The 17335-nt window shown below is 39.7% G+C and overlaps 1 protein-coding gene across 9 annotated transcripts in view; it reads left to right on the plus strand.

Moving 5' to 3' along the window:
- Positions 1-17335, plus strand: part of NEK1 (NIMA related kinase 1) — a 56406-nt gene that overhangs the window by 9410 nt on the left and 29661 nt on the right. For 6 of the 9 annotated variants that reach the window (XM_068403276.1, XM_068403280.1, XM_068403275.1 and 3 more), the window contains exons 8-15: positions 283-337; positions 8603-8803; positions 12047-12107; positions 12210-12364; positions 14443-14502; positions 14768-14827; positions 14969-15016; positions 15109-15183. In XM_068403276.1, coding sequence (XP_068259377.1) covers positions 283-337; positions 8603-8803; positions 12047-12107; positions 12210-12364; positions 14443-14502; positions 14768-14827; positions 14969-15016; positions 15109-15183 — 715 coding nt within the window. The remainder of the gene's footprint in view (positions 1-282; positions 338-8602; positions 8804-12046; positions 12108-12209; positions 12365-14442; positions 14503-14767; positions 14828-14968; positions 15017-15108; positions 15184-17335) is intronic. The other 3 variants (XM_068403278.1, XM_068403283.1, XM_068403277.1) reach the window with 2 other exon arrangements.

Here is a 17335-nt window from a genome sequence, read left to right on the forward strand (position 1 = left end):
TTCAGATGAAAAGATCTAAATAAAATATGGAGCCAAAATAACCCCATCTGGTTTTCAGGCTGGCATTATTTTTGGTTGTTGAATTCTGGTTTTGTTTTGTTGTGTGTTTTTTTTTTTGTTTGGGGTTTTGTGGTTTGGCAGGGTGGAAGATACAGGGGAGCTTGTACATACTCAAAATACAACCTTTTATTTTCCTTTTCAAAGATAGACTGGACAGATATAAGTTACTTGGCAGTGTTACACCTAGAACTAATTCTTAAGTATGTTCGCTTTGATTTTTAGTGACATCTGGGCCCTTGGTTGTGTTCTCTATGAAATGTGCACACTTAAACATGCGGTGAGTAGAAACTTCTGGTTTCTTTAAAAGAACACTGATTTCAAACAGGGATTTTTCCTGATTTTATGCAAATGTGTTTCAGTTGGTGAAAGGCTTTCATGGTGACTGTTTAACCTTCAACATTTTAATCTCCTCTTCCTATACTGACCAACATTTTCCATCTGTGTTTTGGATCATGCCAATCTCTCCAGAAATCTTATCACTGTATATTTTGTTTTCAATGTAGGTTTTTAATGAGCAGTGTTAGCTGAAAACAGCGTTAGGTGTGCTGTAACAAATGATACTGTGAATAGTGTTCCTTTCTTTTCCAAACTTTGCATATTATATTGAAAGTCTGAATTTGGACTGTTGGCTTTTGTGCAGGTGGATTAATGCATTTCTGTTTAGAACAGAAATAGTTGTTAGAAAAAACTTGCAAGGTGAAAGAGTTACCTTTTTGTGTGTGATGTTTTGAAGAATACATCTTTATCATCCATTTTCCAGTTAGGAAGGGAAGAAAAAACATTTTTTCTGTCTTGTTTTGGTTGTGGTTTTGTTTTGCTTTTATTATTTTTATTTTTTAAAACCAGCTTTTTTTATTCATTGAAAAAAGATGAAAACATGAAAATTAGAAGAAAAATTTCGAGGGATAAGGATTTAATTTCGTTTCAAGCCTTTGTAATTTATTATTGCTTGGTCTTTTCTGTGGCAGCAATGCTGACAACATTGCTTTTCTGAGAGTTGATGGCAATAGGTTGTTTTCTGTGAGCTGGGTGATATGTACTGTTTTCTTTTTATTGTACAAAGGAATTGAAATGGTGCACTCTGCTTCCAGAGTTTAAGCTGAAGTCTAAGCATTGCTTTGGATTTTACACTGAATGATTGTGAATGCTTTACATTCTTTCATTTGAAATGTGGCTTCACTAATGTCACGGTTTAAAGCTGGGCCGGCTATTAAACCTATGGCAGACGCTCTCTGTTATCCTCCCCCCTCCCCGCAAAGGGAAAGGGAAAGGGAAAAGGGAGAGAGACTTCTGGGTTGGAAAGTTAAAACAGTTTTAATAAACTATAATAATGAAAAAGAGTATAATAACAATAATAGAAATAATCAAATATATACAAATATATATACAAAACCAAGATTGAGCTCCCCTGAAGTCAGCCACGTCATCACAGGCACTGCAGGGCAGGCTCCGGGAAGGCCCAGGCTGGGCCTAGCGATGGTCGAGAGCTGGATTCAGGAACTCACGGATCGGGATCGGGGGCAGCAGGAAAACAGACGGAGTCCTCCCTGGACACCGGCCATAGCAGAAAGAGAGCGAGACCCTCGTGATCCCCCGCTTTATACTGAGAATGACGTGTATGGGATGGAATACCCTCGTTGGTCAATTTTGGGTCACCTGCCCTGTCCGCTTCCCCCTGCAGCTGCGACCTCCCTTTGGCTCTTCACTCGTAAGCAGTGAGGAATTCAGCAGCGACCTTGGTTTCTCTAAGAATAAGTACAGCAAGAGCCTTTCTGCACAACATCCCTACCGGTGCCTCAGTGATAACTACAAACTTTGAGCGTTATCAGTCCTGGAAGCAGACACTGTCTGCAAAACATGCAGTTAGTTTCAGAAAGTGCAGTTACTTAGAGGAGACTTAGCTGAAAGTAAAAATCACTGAAAGGAAAATTGGCCTGGTTTAGGCCAAACCAGGACATTCCACCCCTTATTCCATACCATTCACGCCATACTCAGATCACCACTAACTTTTCATTTTAAAATATATACAGATAACATTAGTTTATGATTCATCTCTATACAAAAAAAAGTTCATCAAGTTCATTTAGTTCAGGATTGTGGGTTTCCATCTGGCTAGGAGTCTCCCAGGGTAGGAGAGATGGTATGAGCTTTGTCACAGTTCGTGCCCTGGGTTGCAGGTTAAAGATGTCAGTCTCGAGGAGGTTACTGGACGCCACTTGCAGCTAGCTCCATTCCCATCACCACTGCTTCAACCTGAAAGACACTTATGAACACTGTTAGTATTATGCAGCAATTAACATCATGCAGTTCAGAATTAAGTATTCTCACCCAGGATCAGATCACCTTCAGGGACACATCGGACTCCACCATCCTGCAGCATCAACCACCAAGTACATCCAGGTCCTTGAGCAAAAGCAATCCCACAAATGGGTTTACCTTTGCCTGTAGCAGGAAGAACCCAAACAGTTTTTCCCAATAGATTCCTTTCATGCACCACAGGGACTTTATCTCCTTCTACTGTATATAAAAGGTCTGACTGAGCAGGGCCAGCTCGGTTGATAGATCCCCTGGTGTTAACTAGCCAGGTAGCTTGTGCCAAATGCTTATCCCAGTTTTTAAAGGTTCCACCCCCCATTGCTTTCAGGGTAGTTTTTAACAGCCCATTATACCGTTCAATTTTCCCAGATGCTGGTGCATGATAGGGGATGTGATATACCCATTCGATGCCATGCTCTTTGGCCCAGTTGTCTATGAGACTGTTTTTGAAATGAGTCCCATTGTCCGACTCAATTCTCTCTGGCGTGCCGTGTCGCCACAAGATTTGCTTTTCAAGGCCCAGAATAGTGTTCCGGGCAGTGGCATGGGGCACAGAGTATGTTTCCAACCATCCGGTGGTCGCCTCCACCATGGTAAGCACATAACGTTTACCCTGGCGGGTTTGAGGGAGTGTGATGTAGTCAATTTGCCAGGCCTCCCCATATTCATATTTCAACCACCGCCCCCCATACCACAGAGGTTTTAACCGTTTGGCTTGCTTCATTGCGGCGCATGTTTCACAATCATGGATAACCTGTGCAATAGAGTCCATGGTTAAGTCCACCCCTCGGTCATGAGCCCATCTGTATGTTGCATCTCTCCCTTGATGACCTGAAGTGTCATGAGCCCACCGAGCTAAAAATAGTTCACCTTTATGTTCCCAGTCCAAATCTATTTGGAACACTTTAGCAGCTTGATCCGCTTGTTGGTTGTTTCGATGTTCCTCAGTTGCCCGACTTTTAGGTACGTGAGCATCTACATGACGTACCTTCACGACTAGTTTCTCTAGCCGAGCAGCAATATCTTGCCACAATTCAGCAGCCCAAATAGGTTTTCCTTTGCGCTGCCAGTTGCTTCACTTCCACTGCTTTAACCACCCCCACAAGGCATTTGCTACCATCCATGAGTCAGTATAAAGATACAGTCTTGGCCACTTTTCTCGTTCAGCAATGTCTAAAGCCAGCTGGATGGCTTTTACCTCTGCAAATTGACTTGATTCACCTTGTCCTTCTGTGGCTTCTGTGACTCGTCGTATGGGACTCCATACAGCAGCTTTCCACTTCCGATGCTTTCTTACAAGACGGCAGGATCCATCGGTGAACAGGGCATACTGCTTCTCATCCTCTGGTAGTTCATTATATGGTGGGGCTTCTTCAGCACGTGTCACCTCCTTTTCTGGTGGCATTCCGAAGTCTTTGCCTTCTGGCCAGTCCATGATCACTTCTAAGATTCCTGGGCGATTAGGGTTTCCTATTCGAGCCCTCTGTGTAATTAATGCAATCCATTTACTCCATGTAGCATCAGTTGCATGATGAGTAGTAGGAACCTTACCCTTGAACATCCAGCCTAATACTGGTAATCGAGGTGCCAGGAGAAGCTGTGCTTCAGTACCAATTACCTCTGAGGCGCTCTACTCCTTCATATGCTGCCAGTAATCTCTTTTCAGGTTGGAGTGTAATTGGCCTCGGAACCCTTGTATCCTCGACTCCAAAATCCTAGGGTCGCCTCGAGTCTCCCCTGGCACTTTCTGCCAGAGGCTCCAGGTGAGGACCATTGTCCCCAGCTGAGGTGTAGAGCACATTTTTAACATCTTGTCCCATGCGAACTGGTCCAAGGGCTACTGCATGCACAATCTCTTGGTTAATCTGTTCAAAAGCCTGTCGTTGTTCAGGGCCCCACTGAAAATCATTCTTCTTTCTGGTCACTTGATAAAAGAGGGTGTACAATCTGGCTGTAATCTGGAATATGCCATTCTCCAGAAACCCACAACACCTAAGAAGGCTTGTGTTTCCTTTTTGTTAGTTGGTGGCGGACATAGCTGTTATTTTGTTGATCGCCTCTATCGGGATCTGGCGACAGCCCATCTTGCCATTTAATCCCTAAAAACTGGATCTCCCGGGCAGGTCCCTTGACCTTGCTTCTTTTATGGCAAAACCTAGCTTTCAGAAGAATTTGGATATTTTCTCCCCTTTGTCAAAAACTTCTGCTGCTGTATCACCCCACACAATGATGTCATCAATGTATTGCAAATGTTCTGGAGCTCCACCCTTTTCTAGTGCAGTCTGGATCAGTCCATGGCAAATAGTAGGACTGTGTTTCCACCCCTGGGGCAGTCGATTCCAGGTGTACTGGATACCTCTCCAGGTAAAAGCAAACTGTGGCCTGCACTTTGGTGCCAAGGGAATAGAGAAAAATGCATTAGCAATGTCTATAGTGGCGTACCACTTGGCTGCCTTTGACTCCAGTTCGTATTGAAGTTCTAGCATGTCTGGCACAGCAGCACTCAGCGGTGGCGTCACTTCATTTAGGCCAAGATAGTCCACAGTTAATCTCCATTCTCCATCAGACTTTTGCACTGGCCATATAGGACTATTAAAGGGTGAGCGAGTCTTACTAATCACTCCTTGATTTTCTAATTGTCTAATCAGTTTATGAATGGGGATCAGGGAGTCTCGATTGGTGCGATATTGTTGTCGGTGCACCGTGGCAGTAGCAATTGGCACCTGTTGTTATTCAGCTTTCAGCAACCCCACAACAGAAGGATCCCTGAGGGGCCAGGCAAGGTAGACAGCTGTTTAATGTCCTCAGTCTCTACAGCTGCTCTACCAAAGGCCCATCTATATCCTTTTGGGTCCTTAAAATACCCTCTCTTAAGGTAGTCTATGCCAAGGATGCACGGAGCATCTGGGCCAGTCACAATGGGGTGCTTTTTCCATTCATTTTCAGTTAGGCTCACTTCGGCCTCCAATACAGATAACTCTTGAGATCCCCCTGTTATTCCTGAAATACTGACAGATTCTGCCCCTTTATGATTCGATGGCATGAGGGTGCACTGTGCACCAGTGTCTACCAGGGCTCGATACTTTTGTGGTTCTAATGTGCCAGGCCATCGAATCCACACAGTCCAATAAACTCTGTTGTCCCTCTCCTCCTCCTGGCTGGAGGCAGGGCCCCTCTAATTAAAGATTGGATTCGTGCAGCTCACGGGGATTGGACCTTCATTTCCCCTATTCATATTTGGGAAATAGGGACCTGAGGCCCATCTACCGTGACTGGAGTCCTGCTCATTGGTAACTGGAGCAGCCACCCTTCTAGGAAAATTCTCTCTGGTATTTCTGTTAGCTTGCAACTCACGTACTTGTGCCTGTAGGGTACTGGTAGGTTGTCCATGCCATCTGTTCATGTCCTCCCCATAATCACGCAGGGTAAACCACAGGATACCTCGTGATGTGTTCCGTTTGCTTTGAGCCGGTCCAGTAGGAGGGCGTTTCCTCCTAAAGGCTGCAACGCGTGCCTGTGTAGGTAGAGATTTAAGTTGATTCTCGATCCTGGACAGTTTGTCTGACAGTTGTTTAAATGAGTCCTTGTCTTCCTTAGTCACTTTTCCCACAGCCGAGACACGGGCCTGCAGTGGGGAAGAAATACTACCTTCATACTGTCGCATACAGTTAGCCATTTCGCCCACACTAGGTCGTGCCGTAGCATCTTCTCCCCAGACTAATATTGACAACGTATGGGTATGTGTCGGTGGAGCACTCCTCGCAACCTTCCGGAACATGGATCGGCTGCATTCCACTTCATCAGGATTTACAGGATCTACAATGTCCCGTGGGCGTCTATAAATGATCTCTTGCACAGCTAGTTCTCTGAGGTAGTTAATACCTTTTTCTATAGAGATCCAGTTGCTTAGGTGGCTCATAACATCATCTTTATAGGGATACCTGCTCTTTACAGCTGAGAAGAGTCACCTCCAGAGACTGATAGTGTTTGACTTTCTTGGAAGCATCTTATCAATACCACTGTCTCTGGACAGGGATCCCAACTGTCTGGCTTCTCTACCATCCAATTCTATGCTATCCACCCCATTATCCCAGCATCGGAGCAACCAGGTAATAATTGGCTCATGGTCATAACAACTAAAGTCTTTTCTTATACTTCGCAGTTCTTTCACGGATAAGGAGTGGTAGGTTATCTCTACGTCCGAGTCCGAGTCCTCCTGTGATTGTTCTGCTTTAGAAGGACCTTTCTTGTGTGATGGGTCTGCTTTAAAAAGATGATCAAGGAAACCCCCATCTGTGTCAGGCCCTGACTCTGACTGAGAAGGGCCCTCACCTGGGTCCTGTGCTGGCTCTACCTTAGAAGGCTCTGAGTCATCATCCTTCACTTTACTAGCTGATTTCTTTCGGTGTTTTCTCCTGGTTACAGGGGCAGCATAATACCTACCGCTGTTGCTGCACTGACATCTAATCACATAGCACACCAGAAACACGTTCAGGACACACAGGACACACACAAATAAAAGCACGCCCTGTTCGAATTTTGCAGGAATCAGCTTGGCAAAAAAGGAGCAGATACTATCAAAATCAGTTAAAAGACGCCCGGTGTGCGCAGCTACGGATTCGCGATTAAAGCTGCCCATCATTGTATCATAGAGATAAGAGATCGGAATAATGACTGCCCAGTTTATCACGACATAAATCAGTATCACAACCCATACCGAAACGACACATTTCGACCAGCACGCCCTGTTAAACCACATGTAAGCACTAACACACAGTGCATACGGCAAGTAAGGTATTATTACACTGAACTCCCAAACAAGCTTTATAAAGAAAAGAGGTAACACAAGGTTCACAAATGACATTACCATCTTCGCTATCTGTTTTAATTTCCAACCCCTCGTAAATCTCAAAGGAAGAAATCTGATACTCTCTTGGCTGAGCTCTCCGGATCTCCTCCCACTGGAGCTGGGATTCGATTTATCAGAGCAACCTGTTGGAGCTTCTCTCATGCCCCACATTGGGTGCCAATAAATCTGTCACGGTTTAAAGCTGGGCCAGCTATTAAACCTGTGGCAGATGCTCTCTGTTATCCCCCCCCCTCCCCGCAAAGGGAAAGGGAAAGGGAGAGAGACTTCCGGGTTGGAAAGTTAAAACAGTTTTAATAAACTATAATAATGAAAAAGAGTATAATAATAATAATAATAGAAATAATCAAATATATACAAATATATATACAAAACCAAGACTGAGCTCCCCTGAAGTCAGCTACGTCACCACCGGCACTGCAGGGCAGGCTCCGGGAAGGCCCAGGCTGGGCCTAGCAACGGTCGAGAGCTGGATTCAGGAAGGCACGGATTGGGATCGGGGGCAGCAGGAAAACGGACGGAGTCCTCCTTGGACACCGGCCATAGCAGAAAAAAGAGTGAGACCCTCGTGATCCCCCCGCTTTATACTGAGAATGACGTGTATGGGATGGAATACCCTCGTTGGTCAATTTTGGGTCACCTGCCCTGTCCGCTTCCCCCTGCAGCTGCGACCCCCCTTCGGCTCTTCACTTGTAAGCAGTGAGGAGTTCAGCAGCGACCTTGGTTTCTCTAAGAACAAGTACAGCAAGAGCCTTTCTGCACAACATCCCTACCGGTGCCTCAGTGATAACTACAAACTTCGAGTGTTATCAGTCCTGGAAGCAGACACTGTCTGCAAAACATGCAGTTAGTTTCAGAAAGTGCAGTTACTTAGAGGAGACTTAGCTGAAAGTAAAAATCACTGAAAGGAAAATTGGCCTGGTTTAGGCCAAACCAGGACAACTAAAAAGGTCAGAAGGCATGTGATGGTTGAAAGTGGGAGAGGAGATCAAGCAGATAATTATATAATTTTTTTATCCTTAATTATATATCATTGTCAGTCTAGATCTGGAGGGAAATAATTATTTGTTAGCAAAATTTATATCTCTGTAGTAGATGATCTTTCAAGGTCCCTTCCAATCCCTAACATTCTGTGATTCTGTGAAATACCTGTATTATGATGTATTTATAATCAGAATACTTGGCAGCAGATTATTTTAAACTGCTGATTTAAACTGTGGATGGCCTTGAAAACTTGTTTTGGTTTGTTGAGGCAAGGGAAGATGTGTGGTTTTTTTGTTTTAAACTTTATATGCAGCCTTACATGTGGACAGACAGTAAGTAATATGTAGTAACTGTTTTCTTTCTTGTATGATATAGTTTGAAGCTGGTAACATGAAGAACTTGGTACTGAAGATAATTTCTGGACCTTTTCCTCCTATTTCTATGCATTACTCCTATGACCTACGTAATCTGCTGTCACAGTTATTTAAGAGGAATCCTAGGAATAGACCATCAATAAACTCCATATTGGAGAAAAACTTTATAGCCAAACGGGTTGAAAAATTTCTCACACCACAGGTATGGAGTTATTTTTCATTCTAATTTTGCTAAAAACATCATAAGACTTTTCTTTTTCTTTATTCTAATGTTAATATACAACATGAGAAATTGGAGTAATGGTATTCCTTAGAGCTTTTATAGAGACACTTTCAGTTGAGGAAAAGAGTTTTCCTATGAACTGTAAAGAAAAAATCTCAGATTACCTAAGTAATTGCTAGTTCCCACAAACAAATTTAAATCTGCATTTTCTTAACTGCATTCTTTTGTGTGTTTTTCTATATAGTGAGGAATTATGAGTGAGGTGTTGATTTGTTTAGATATTCATTTTTTCATAAAATGGTGCTGTCAGTGACTTCAGCATTGCTGCTTTAACATAATTTCTCCAACCCATTTTCTATTTGGAATTTGGAATGGCCTGAAAGCGTGTTCTATGAAATATTGCTAAGTAAACTAATCTTTAAATTTCTTGATGTTTAAATATATCACATGTCTGTAACCTCAAAGAAGTTGCTCACTATTCTGTTTAGAATCTGTTGATATCATTTGACATCTATTCATGTCCTTTTAATATACATCTAATCAAAAGAGATCAAGATTAACAAGTGAATGATAGTAGATATGAGGTAAATAAATATAGACAGAGAAAGGACATGGAGGAAATGAATGCAAAAGGAGACCTCACTAATTATAAAGAATTCTAATGGATTCTAACTCAGAACTAAAGAAATTTCACAAGAAGGCCATATATAATTGGAATTTCGATTGTATATTAAAGAGATTTTCAACTAATAATACTTCAGATTGAAGTCCCAATGAAAGGTAAGATTCAGAAATCTTTACAGATAAATTTGTTCTAAGTTTTAGAACAGTAATAGTTTGATCTGATTTTATTTCCAGTAGCTAGAATGGGTATGAAATTTTTGTTTGGAGTTAGGCAAAGTATAATTAGTAATAGACTACTACCAGATGATGATACTAATTTCTCCTAGACTGAGTATGAATACTTGCACATAATTTTTCCAACTGAATCACTAACATGTTTGACTTAGAGATGCTATCTAATCTTAAAAATAACAAAAAAAAACCCCACACCCAGAAACACCTTTTACTAAATGTATCAATCACCGGTACATTTGTATTCAGCTGGAGGTGCTCATTCTGTGACACAGCTGCAATGCCTATTTTCTTTCAGGTTCATCCATGGCTAGTGCTGTTGTCCTCCACTTTACTTAGTCTAAGCTTAAGAGATCTTCCATAGTTGACATCTTCAACATGTTGCAACTATTGCTGAAATCCTGCCCTTAAATGACAGGAAATCAGTCTTCCAGTTTTATATAAATTCTTTCTTAATTTTCATAGTTACTAAGATACAGTAAAGAGTGGATCTACATTAGCATCATTTTTTTTTAAAAAAAGGGCTTTTTGAAAGGTACTGAAGAGTCATGTTTCTTTTCTGTCAGTAGCTGTGTTATTATGGAAACATCACACTTCAGTTGTTACAGCTTATCACTGAAATAAAAGCTTCAAAATCACTGAAATACCATTAGTAGGAGACCATTCTCATGTGTGACTTCTTGCTTACAGAATCTTTTGATTATAGACTGTACAGGTTACAAAGTTTCTCTGCCATCATGTGCAGAGTCCTAAGTTCTGCACTTTGATTCTTGGCTTTTTTCAGTGTTAAATCCTCAGCATCCATTGTAACTGACTTGTAGCCTCTAAGCAAATCAAAATGATCTGGACAGTTCAAGATTCTATAAAGACTGTTCCTTAAAACCTTGTGGTTTAGCAACTGTTCAGTTAACATTGCTGTCAGTTGTTGTCAGAACGTTAAGTAACACATTCCTGGCATGCTCAGTCTCTAGAAAGGTGATCTGTAGTATGGCTGTTATCTGTCTGCAAGTAAAAAAATTTTTACTGTCGTAAAAAATACATTTGTAGTTCCCATTTTTTGAGTGTTCTCTATTGGTAGCACCAGTTGCGGCACTCAGATTCAGCAAGAAGTTTGAGAGCAGGATGTTAGAAAATGAGAACGTGGTGGGGGCTCAGCTAAAAGTCAGTTTTCACTCCATATCTTGTGGGCAGTGAACACTGGCCATAAGCAGTGCCTAGTGAGGCATAAAAGAACAAGGCAAGCCTACATGACATTACCCTGTAATACTCTCCCAGCCTTCATCTTTTGTTTCAATTGCATCAGCTCAGGAAGCATCATCTTTGGTATTTAGTCGTCCTCAATAGATTTCTCATCTGTGAGCTTACCTGATTTCTCCTTGAACCTGTGTAAGTTTTTATGATCAGTAAGAAATTTCACAGGTCTGCTACTTGTTGCAGAAAGCATCAACTTTGTTTATTCTAAACCTTCCTCCTTGTATTCAGTTGCACCCCACTTCTTACATTGGCATTATGGTTTCCTGCCCTTGTGTATTTCTCTGCTTTCTGTGCAAAATCATGTGATATTCTAGACCTGTCACATTACATCTCGGTCATCTCTTTCTAGGCTGAAGAGCAAGCTTATTTGTTCTTTGTACTGAAGCTTTTCAACACTCTTAATTATCCTTACTGCTCTTCTTTGAACCTTTTTCATTTCTACTACATGGTTTTTGAGGTGTTGGGTTCAGAACTACATACAATATTCAGTATGATGTGAGATGATGGCCTATTCATGTGTGAATGTTCTTTGTCTAGACTCCATTTTTTGTACTCCAGTAAGGCTTTTTTCACATTTTATTATACTAATTTGATATGCCTGACAGCACACTGTATATGTTGTTCCTAGATATCCACATATGTAGTCATCTTCCCATCTTGAAAAGGATAGAGAAACTAAAAACTGCAAATATTTCTAAAGGACTATTTTTTTGACACAAGCAGTCTGAGAATTTGAAGTGAAATTTGGCAACTATATAGAAATCTAAAATGAACTATGCATAAAACTATGTTGATGCTCACAGTAACTTTCTTCTAGATTCTTAGCTAGTTCATAAATGAGGTAATGTGTGCTACCCAGAAGTCAAGACTAAATTGTTTTTTAAAAATTATTTAAACAGTTACACCAAAAATATTTGAAAATACTGAATCTAGCTCCATATTAATGTTAGTGATACTAAATTGAATACATAAAGTTGAGTATTCATTTATATTTAAGTTACAGTAAATACTACTAGTTAGATGCTTACTGTGAGTGGCACGCTTCTCTGAAAAGGAGGTCTTTCTAGCTTCAGACATAAATATTGTTGGCTAACTGTTCAACTTTTTGTTTAGCTTATTGCAGAAGAATTCAATCACAAAATCTTCCAGAAGTTTGGACCACATACTGCAGCAGGTAAGTAAGTGTGTAAAGTGCTTTTGCTTTCAGCTATGGCAAGATAGTGTATGGTACACTGGCCAGCCTGGATAGCTGTAAAACAGGCTTTTTTCTTTTTAGCTAAAAGACCAGCTCAAGAACAAGTGCTGACTTCAGTTGCACCAGCTCAGAAAATTACCAAACCTGCTGCAAAATATGGAGTGCCTTTAGTGATCAGGAAGTCTTGTGATGCACTTAAAAAGCCTAATGAGAAGCCATTGGCTAAATCTAGACAGGTAAGAAGCTAAGTTACTTAAATTGAACTGTTTTGCTGATACCTTATTTAAATGCTATGAAAATACTATCCATTCATTTTCAAAATGTCTTTTATCTGGACACATGCATCTGCAGAGAAAGTAGTAGTAGTTTAAATGCTTGGCTTGCTTCATTATTGATTTTTTTTTTTTTTTTTTTTTTGATTAGTTGGTTTTAATATAATGATTTTTGGAGACTGCTACCTTAGGTTTGGTTTTTAATTCCACTGCTGAATTAGATGTGCTTTGTGTGTTTTCAGTTCCTTTGTTGGTGTTGACCACTCTTAGAAATATTGGAAGTCTCTCAGGTATACCAAGATCATTGATAAGAATCTTTGCATCTTTCTTCCTTGTTAAAAAATAATCTCAAATTTTCAAAACATAGAAAACTTTTTAGTAATTTTCTAAAGTGTTATCAGCCAGAGAAACTGTGTAATTGGAAGAGGAGTTTCCCAGACTTAATTCCATGAGCTAATGAGAAATAGTCTGCTGTATACCTTCATATAGTACTTTTGAACTTTTTTTTCCAGTTGTTTTCTCTGTACTCCTTATTACATAAAACACTTTTTTTTTTTTTTCCTCTCTCTTTATTCCTTTAATTACTGCATGGCCAGGAGATGTTTATGATACAGCTAGTTTTGAGCTATATACACATGCCAAACAACTAGCAACCAAGAAGCTCCCACTTCAGCAAGAGAACTAATTCAGATTTTCTTCTGAATGAGTAATATTTTTGTTGTTGTTGTTGTGGGTGTTTTGTGGGTTTGGAGGTTTTTTCTTTCTTTCTCCCCATGGCACTTCGGGGAACATAATACTGAGTTCCCTATCAGTCTGTCAATTTGATAGGTGGATAGAAAATTATCCCCGAGACATAACTTATCCTTGAGGTTCAAAAGTTAGTGGAGGTTTAGGGAAAAACTCATTGATCACACAAGCCTTGTTGGTTTGTGATTGACAGTTTGAAAAAGAGCAAGAAGGGAACGCTTGTATGTCCTTATGAGACCATAAAGTTTTTATGTTTTAAGCTTGGCTGGGCAACCATTGGCTAGTCTGCTGCTCTTTATAATCAGTTTCACCAGCCAACATCAATCCAGCTTGCATAGAGACTCAAAGTGGCAGGGTAGAGACTGAGGAAGTATCCTCTTGCTGCATGTTAAGGAGTCAGTAACACTGCAATTCTAAGACATATTCTTTGTGTGGATTGTACGTAGTGACAAGGGATAAGATGTAGGATAGAAACAATGGCTACAGTGTAATATAAATTTCCTTCTCTTTGCTGTTGTTCCAGGATAGTCCGAGCTTGCAGCTCTCAACTGGCTTTTCAGAGTAGCATGTAGCAATCTCCTTTGTTTAGGGATATTATGTTAACTCACTGTAGTTGAACTATATTGACTTAAGTCTCTAAAGGCTTCTGTCTTCTGAAATACTTGATTTTAAAGTACTCTTGATAGGATTTTAGGTCATCAAAAGAAAATACTATGAAGCGCTCTGTGTTCTAGTATGGTCAGAAAAAAAATGCTTTAAAAGTAACCATCACTTTTTTGAGAAGACTAGAGTAAGCAGCATGGTTTATTACGTATAGGTGCTTCTTTACTAGGTATTCAATAGTGGCTGTGTTTTCCTCTTCCATAGGTAACAAGAACCTTGGTTAGAGTTACCCAAGTGAAAGAGCCTAAGGATAACCTAATAAATCTGTTCCTATTATAAGTCTTTGAGGGTCCCTAGATATTAAGATTCTCTTTTATTTGGAGAACATATTTATTAGGTTATTCAAAACACAGCCAATGATATTGCCAGAGAAGAAAAATTAAGACAAAACAGATTTAAAAATTACTGTCTTCAGCTTTCAAGACAGTCTTTTAGTAAAGGATGAACAAGCACAGAAGCATTTACCCCTAGATCCTAGCAGTGCTTTTCATTTAAAACCTTCTGAGTAATTAATTATTTTAACCCCATTTTGCACCAAGTTGTGTGTTTAAGATTTTTTTTTTTTTCTGATTAGAATTTTTCTCTCACTCCGGCATCATGCTATCTAATTTCAAGTTTCACCTTTTATCCAGGCCTTTGCAACTCCAATGAAGAAAATGAATCCAGGAGAAGAAAGGAGGAAAATGTTTGAGGTATCATAAAATAATCTGTTCATTTTCAAACTAAGCAAAAGCTAAGTGCAGAACAAGAATGACAAAATAAAACCTTCAAACCTTTCCTCCTTATCTTTTTTCCCACACATTATGTAAGAGAGGTTTTTTTCTTTGGTTGGTTTTGTTTTTTTTTTTTTAATCATCGTGGGCATACACCAGCAATTGGAGCACTAACTTATCTTGACAGAGACTTGACAGAATAATGACTCAGTAATAAATACCAAATTATATGCTTATTTTTCAGGAACCTTTAAAAAAGAAAAGGTTAGAATTGTCTGAAAAAGAAAAACGCCAGAGAGATCAGGTAGACAAGGTTTTTGAGACTTTCTTTTTCCACCCACAGTAATTTTAATGAAATATTTTGTGGTATATTACACGTTGCATAAGAATATGGAGTAGTTCAATTTCTGAGTTACTAAATATGTTTAATTCTTACACATTACAGATCAGTTTACTGAAGGCAGCTGAAATGAGAAGATTGGAAAAAGAAAGGGTAAAATATGTTTAAAATGTGTTACTAGTGAAGTTCAATTTTTACTTAGTGATTCCTTGAATTATGTTTTCCTGTATTGTTTTCTCCTTCAGATGGAACGAATAAACAGAGCCAGGGAACAAGGATGGAGGAATGTGCTTGGTTCAGGTGGAAGTGGTGATGTTAAGGTTGGCAGCAGATGCAGAAGTGTGATGTAGTCTGATCCCCCCACCTTTGGTTATCTGGCATGATCTTCTCTTTTCAGAAAGATCTGCTCTTAGAGATCAACTCTTGGGGCTGCCTGTTATTAATCTATGGTTAATTTAAGAGAAACTATATAACAGACTCTCTTCCCTGGCTTATTGGAGATCATGTGCAATTTTCATTTTTAATATTTACTAAATTTCTGAATCTCTTTCTGCCAGTAATGGTTTTCATGCACCACTTTCTTTTTTCCACTCCTGCTTTTGCTACCTTTCCTGTGCTGAATCTATGCATGAACAGCTTCTGTCACATTCAAGTTTGTTCTCTAATTCTTTTGTTGAAATCTTTTTCCAGGTTCTCATTATGATAATGGACCTCTTCCCCATTATTAAACACCTGCTTCTAAGCATTCTTTGTTATTTAGCAACATAAATGACAGTGTTTATATATATTGATAAGTTGTTCAGGAGGGGGGGTGAAAAATCCTGAGTAAATCTAATTATTTTTTCTGAAATCAGTAAACTCTTTAGCCATTCACTTCTTACATAATTTAATCTGATTCCTGTGACAGTTTCTATTTGACTGTTTGTGTGTGTCATAGTTTCATGGAAACATAACTGTTCAGGGGAGTAGTCTCATGAAGTTATTTGAATATAAATGTCTGGGTACTTTCATCAGACAGAGCCAGGGCAGGAATTTAAATATTGCTGTGGTGTAAATCTATTTGACAATAGAAAATGGATTAAAACACAGCTATTTGTTGTGGTGGTAGTGAGTCTTACAAAAATACTTGGCCAAAACATGTTCAGTAGGGTTTTTGTAAACAAGCTCTGACTGAGCAGTAGAGTCAAAATGAACAGAGGTTTTATTTTCTGTTCCTTGTACGAGAATATGAGGAAGCACTTTATAATACATAAGCACTTGACCAGGTTTCAGTAGCAGCTTATTAAGTATATTAAGTATATTATTTCAAAATAGACATCATCTTTGATGTGTGCCACACATCGTATAAGTAAAGCTTAAATATAAAAGCAAACTTAAGCATAACAGGCTTTAAAAACTACCAGGTGCTGATTTAATGGAAAAATCAAAAAACATTTGGTTCCTATGCCATCCTTCTCTTTCTCTCAAGATGAAACTGGCCGGCACCCATACAAGCTTCCATACAACACAGTATATCAGCAGCATCATCACATTTGCTTCAGAGCTATATATGTTCCTGAAAACAATCATGTTTCTGATTAACTTTGAGAACTTTATTGCAAGTTCCTTAGACATTGCAAACATAAAGTGTTCTGTTGTAGCTACAGCTGCATCGTTATCAGTATTCTCATTCATCTAGGGAAACAGGTTCAGTGGCTGTGTATATTTTCACTAAGTGTCACTGGTGTAAAATGTCGTGGCAAATATGCTTTAAAATTCATTGAAATGTCTTCTCCAGATTAGATAGTTTAGTACAAATCTTATTGCAGGCTGCTAGGTTATCATCACTCCAGGTTTCCATATACTATTACAGTATTCTTGACTTTGTTGTCCTTTTCCTTTCTCCAACATGAAAACAGCGTATCCAGCAACTCCCTGATGATGCTGTCGAATAGTATTGTTCAAGCTTTCCAATAATGCAAGCCATATAGCCTCTTACGAAGGCACAGCAGCGTCATGCACTGCATGATTTTCTCCTCCTGTTGTCTTTTGGGGTTGGTTGCTGGCACCTGTTTCTGAGGGAAAGTAGGGAAGGAGGTGGCAAGATTTGGCTTTGGGTTTGTGGTTCTAGCAGGGGCTGTAACTGTTCTGCAGACTGTTGATGAGCACCTGCTTCATAGCATTTGCCTAGAGATTGATCATACTATTTCTTTAGATAATCCTTTTTGAAAACTGAGCTCTAATAATGATAGGTGAAACCTTAAATAGTGTCCAAAGCAAGACTGCCTTCTATTGGCAGAAACTATAGTCTTGTATAGTAAATTATTTTTATTCAGATCCAACAGCATACGTGCATCTTTATTTGAATATCTGGATAAATCTTCCAGTTAGTATTCTATCATGGATCATGGGGAGCTGTTGATGAGTGTTGAGCAATTGAAACTCAGATTGTGAGCTAAATTCCATTGTCAAATACAATCTGTTCGAGAACTT

The sequence above is a fragment of the Nyctibius grandis genome, chromosome 6 (assembly GCF_013368605.1).
Source record: "Nyctibius grandis isolate bNycGra1 chromosome 6, bNycGra1.pri, whole genome shotgun sequence".
NCBI lineage: Eukaryota > Metazoa > Chordata > Aves > Nyctibiiformes > Nyctibiidae > Nyctibius > Nyctibius grandis.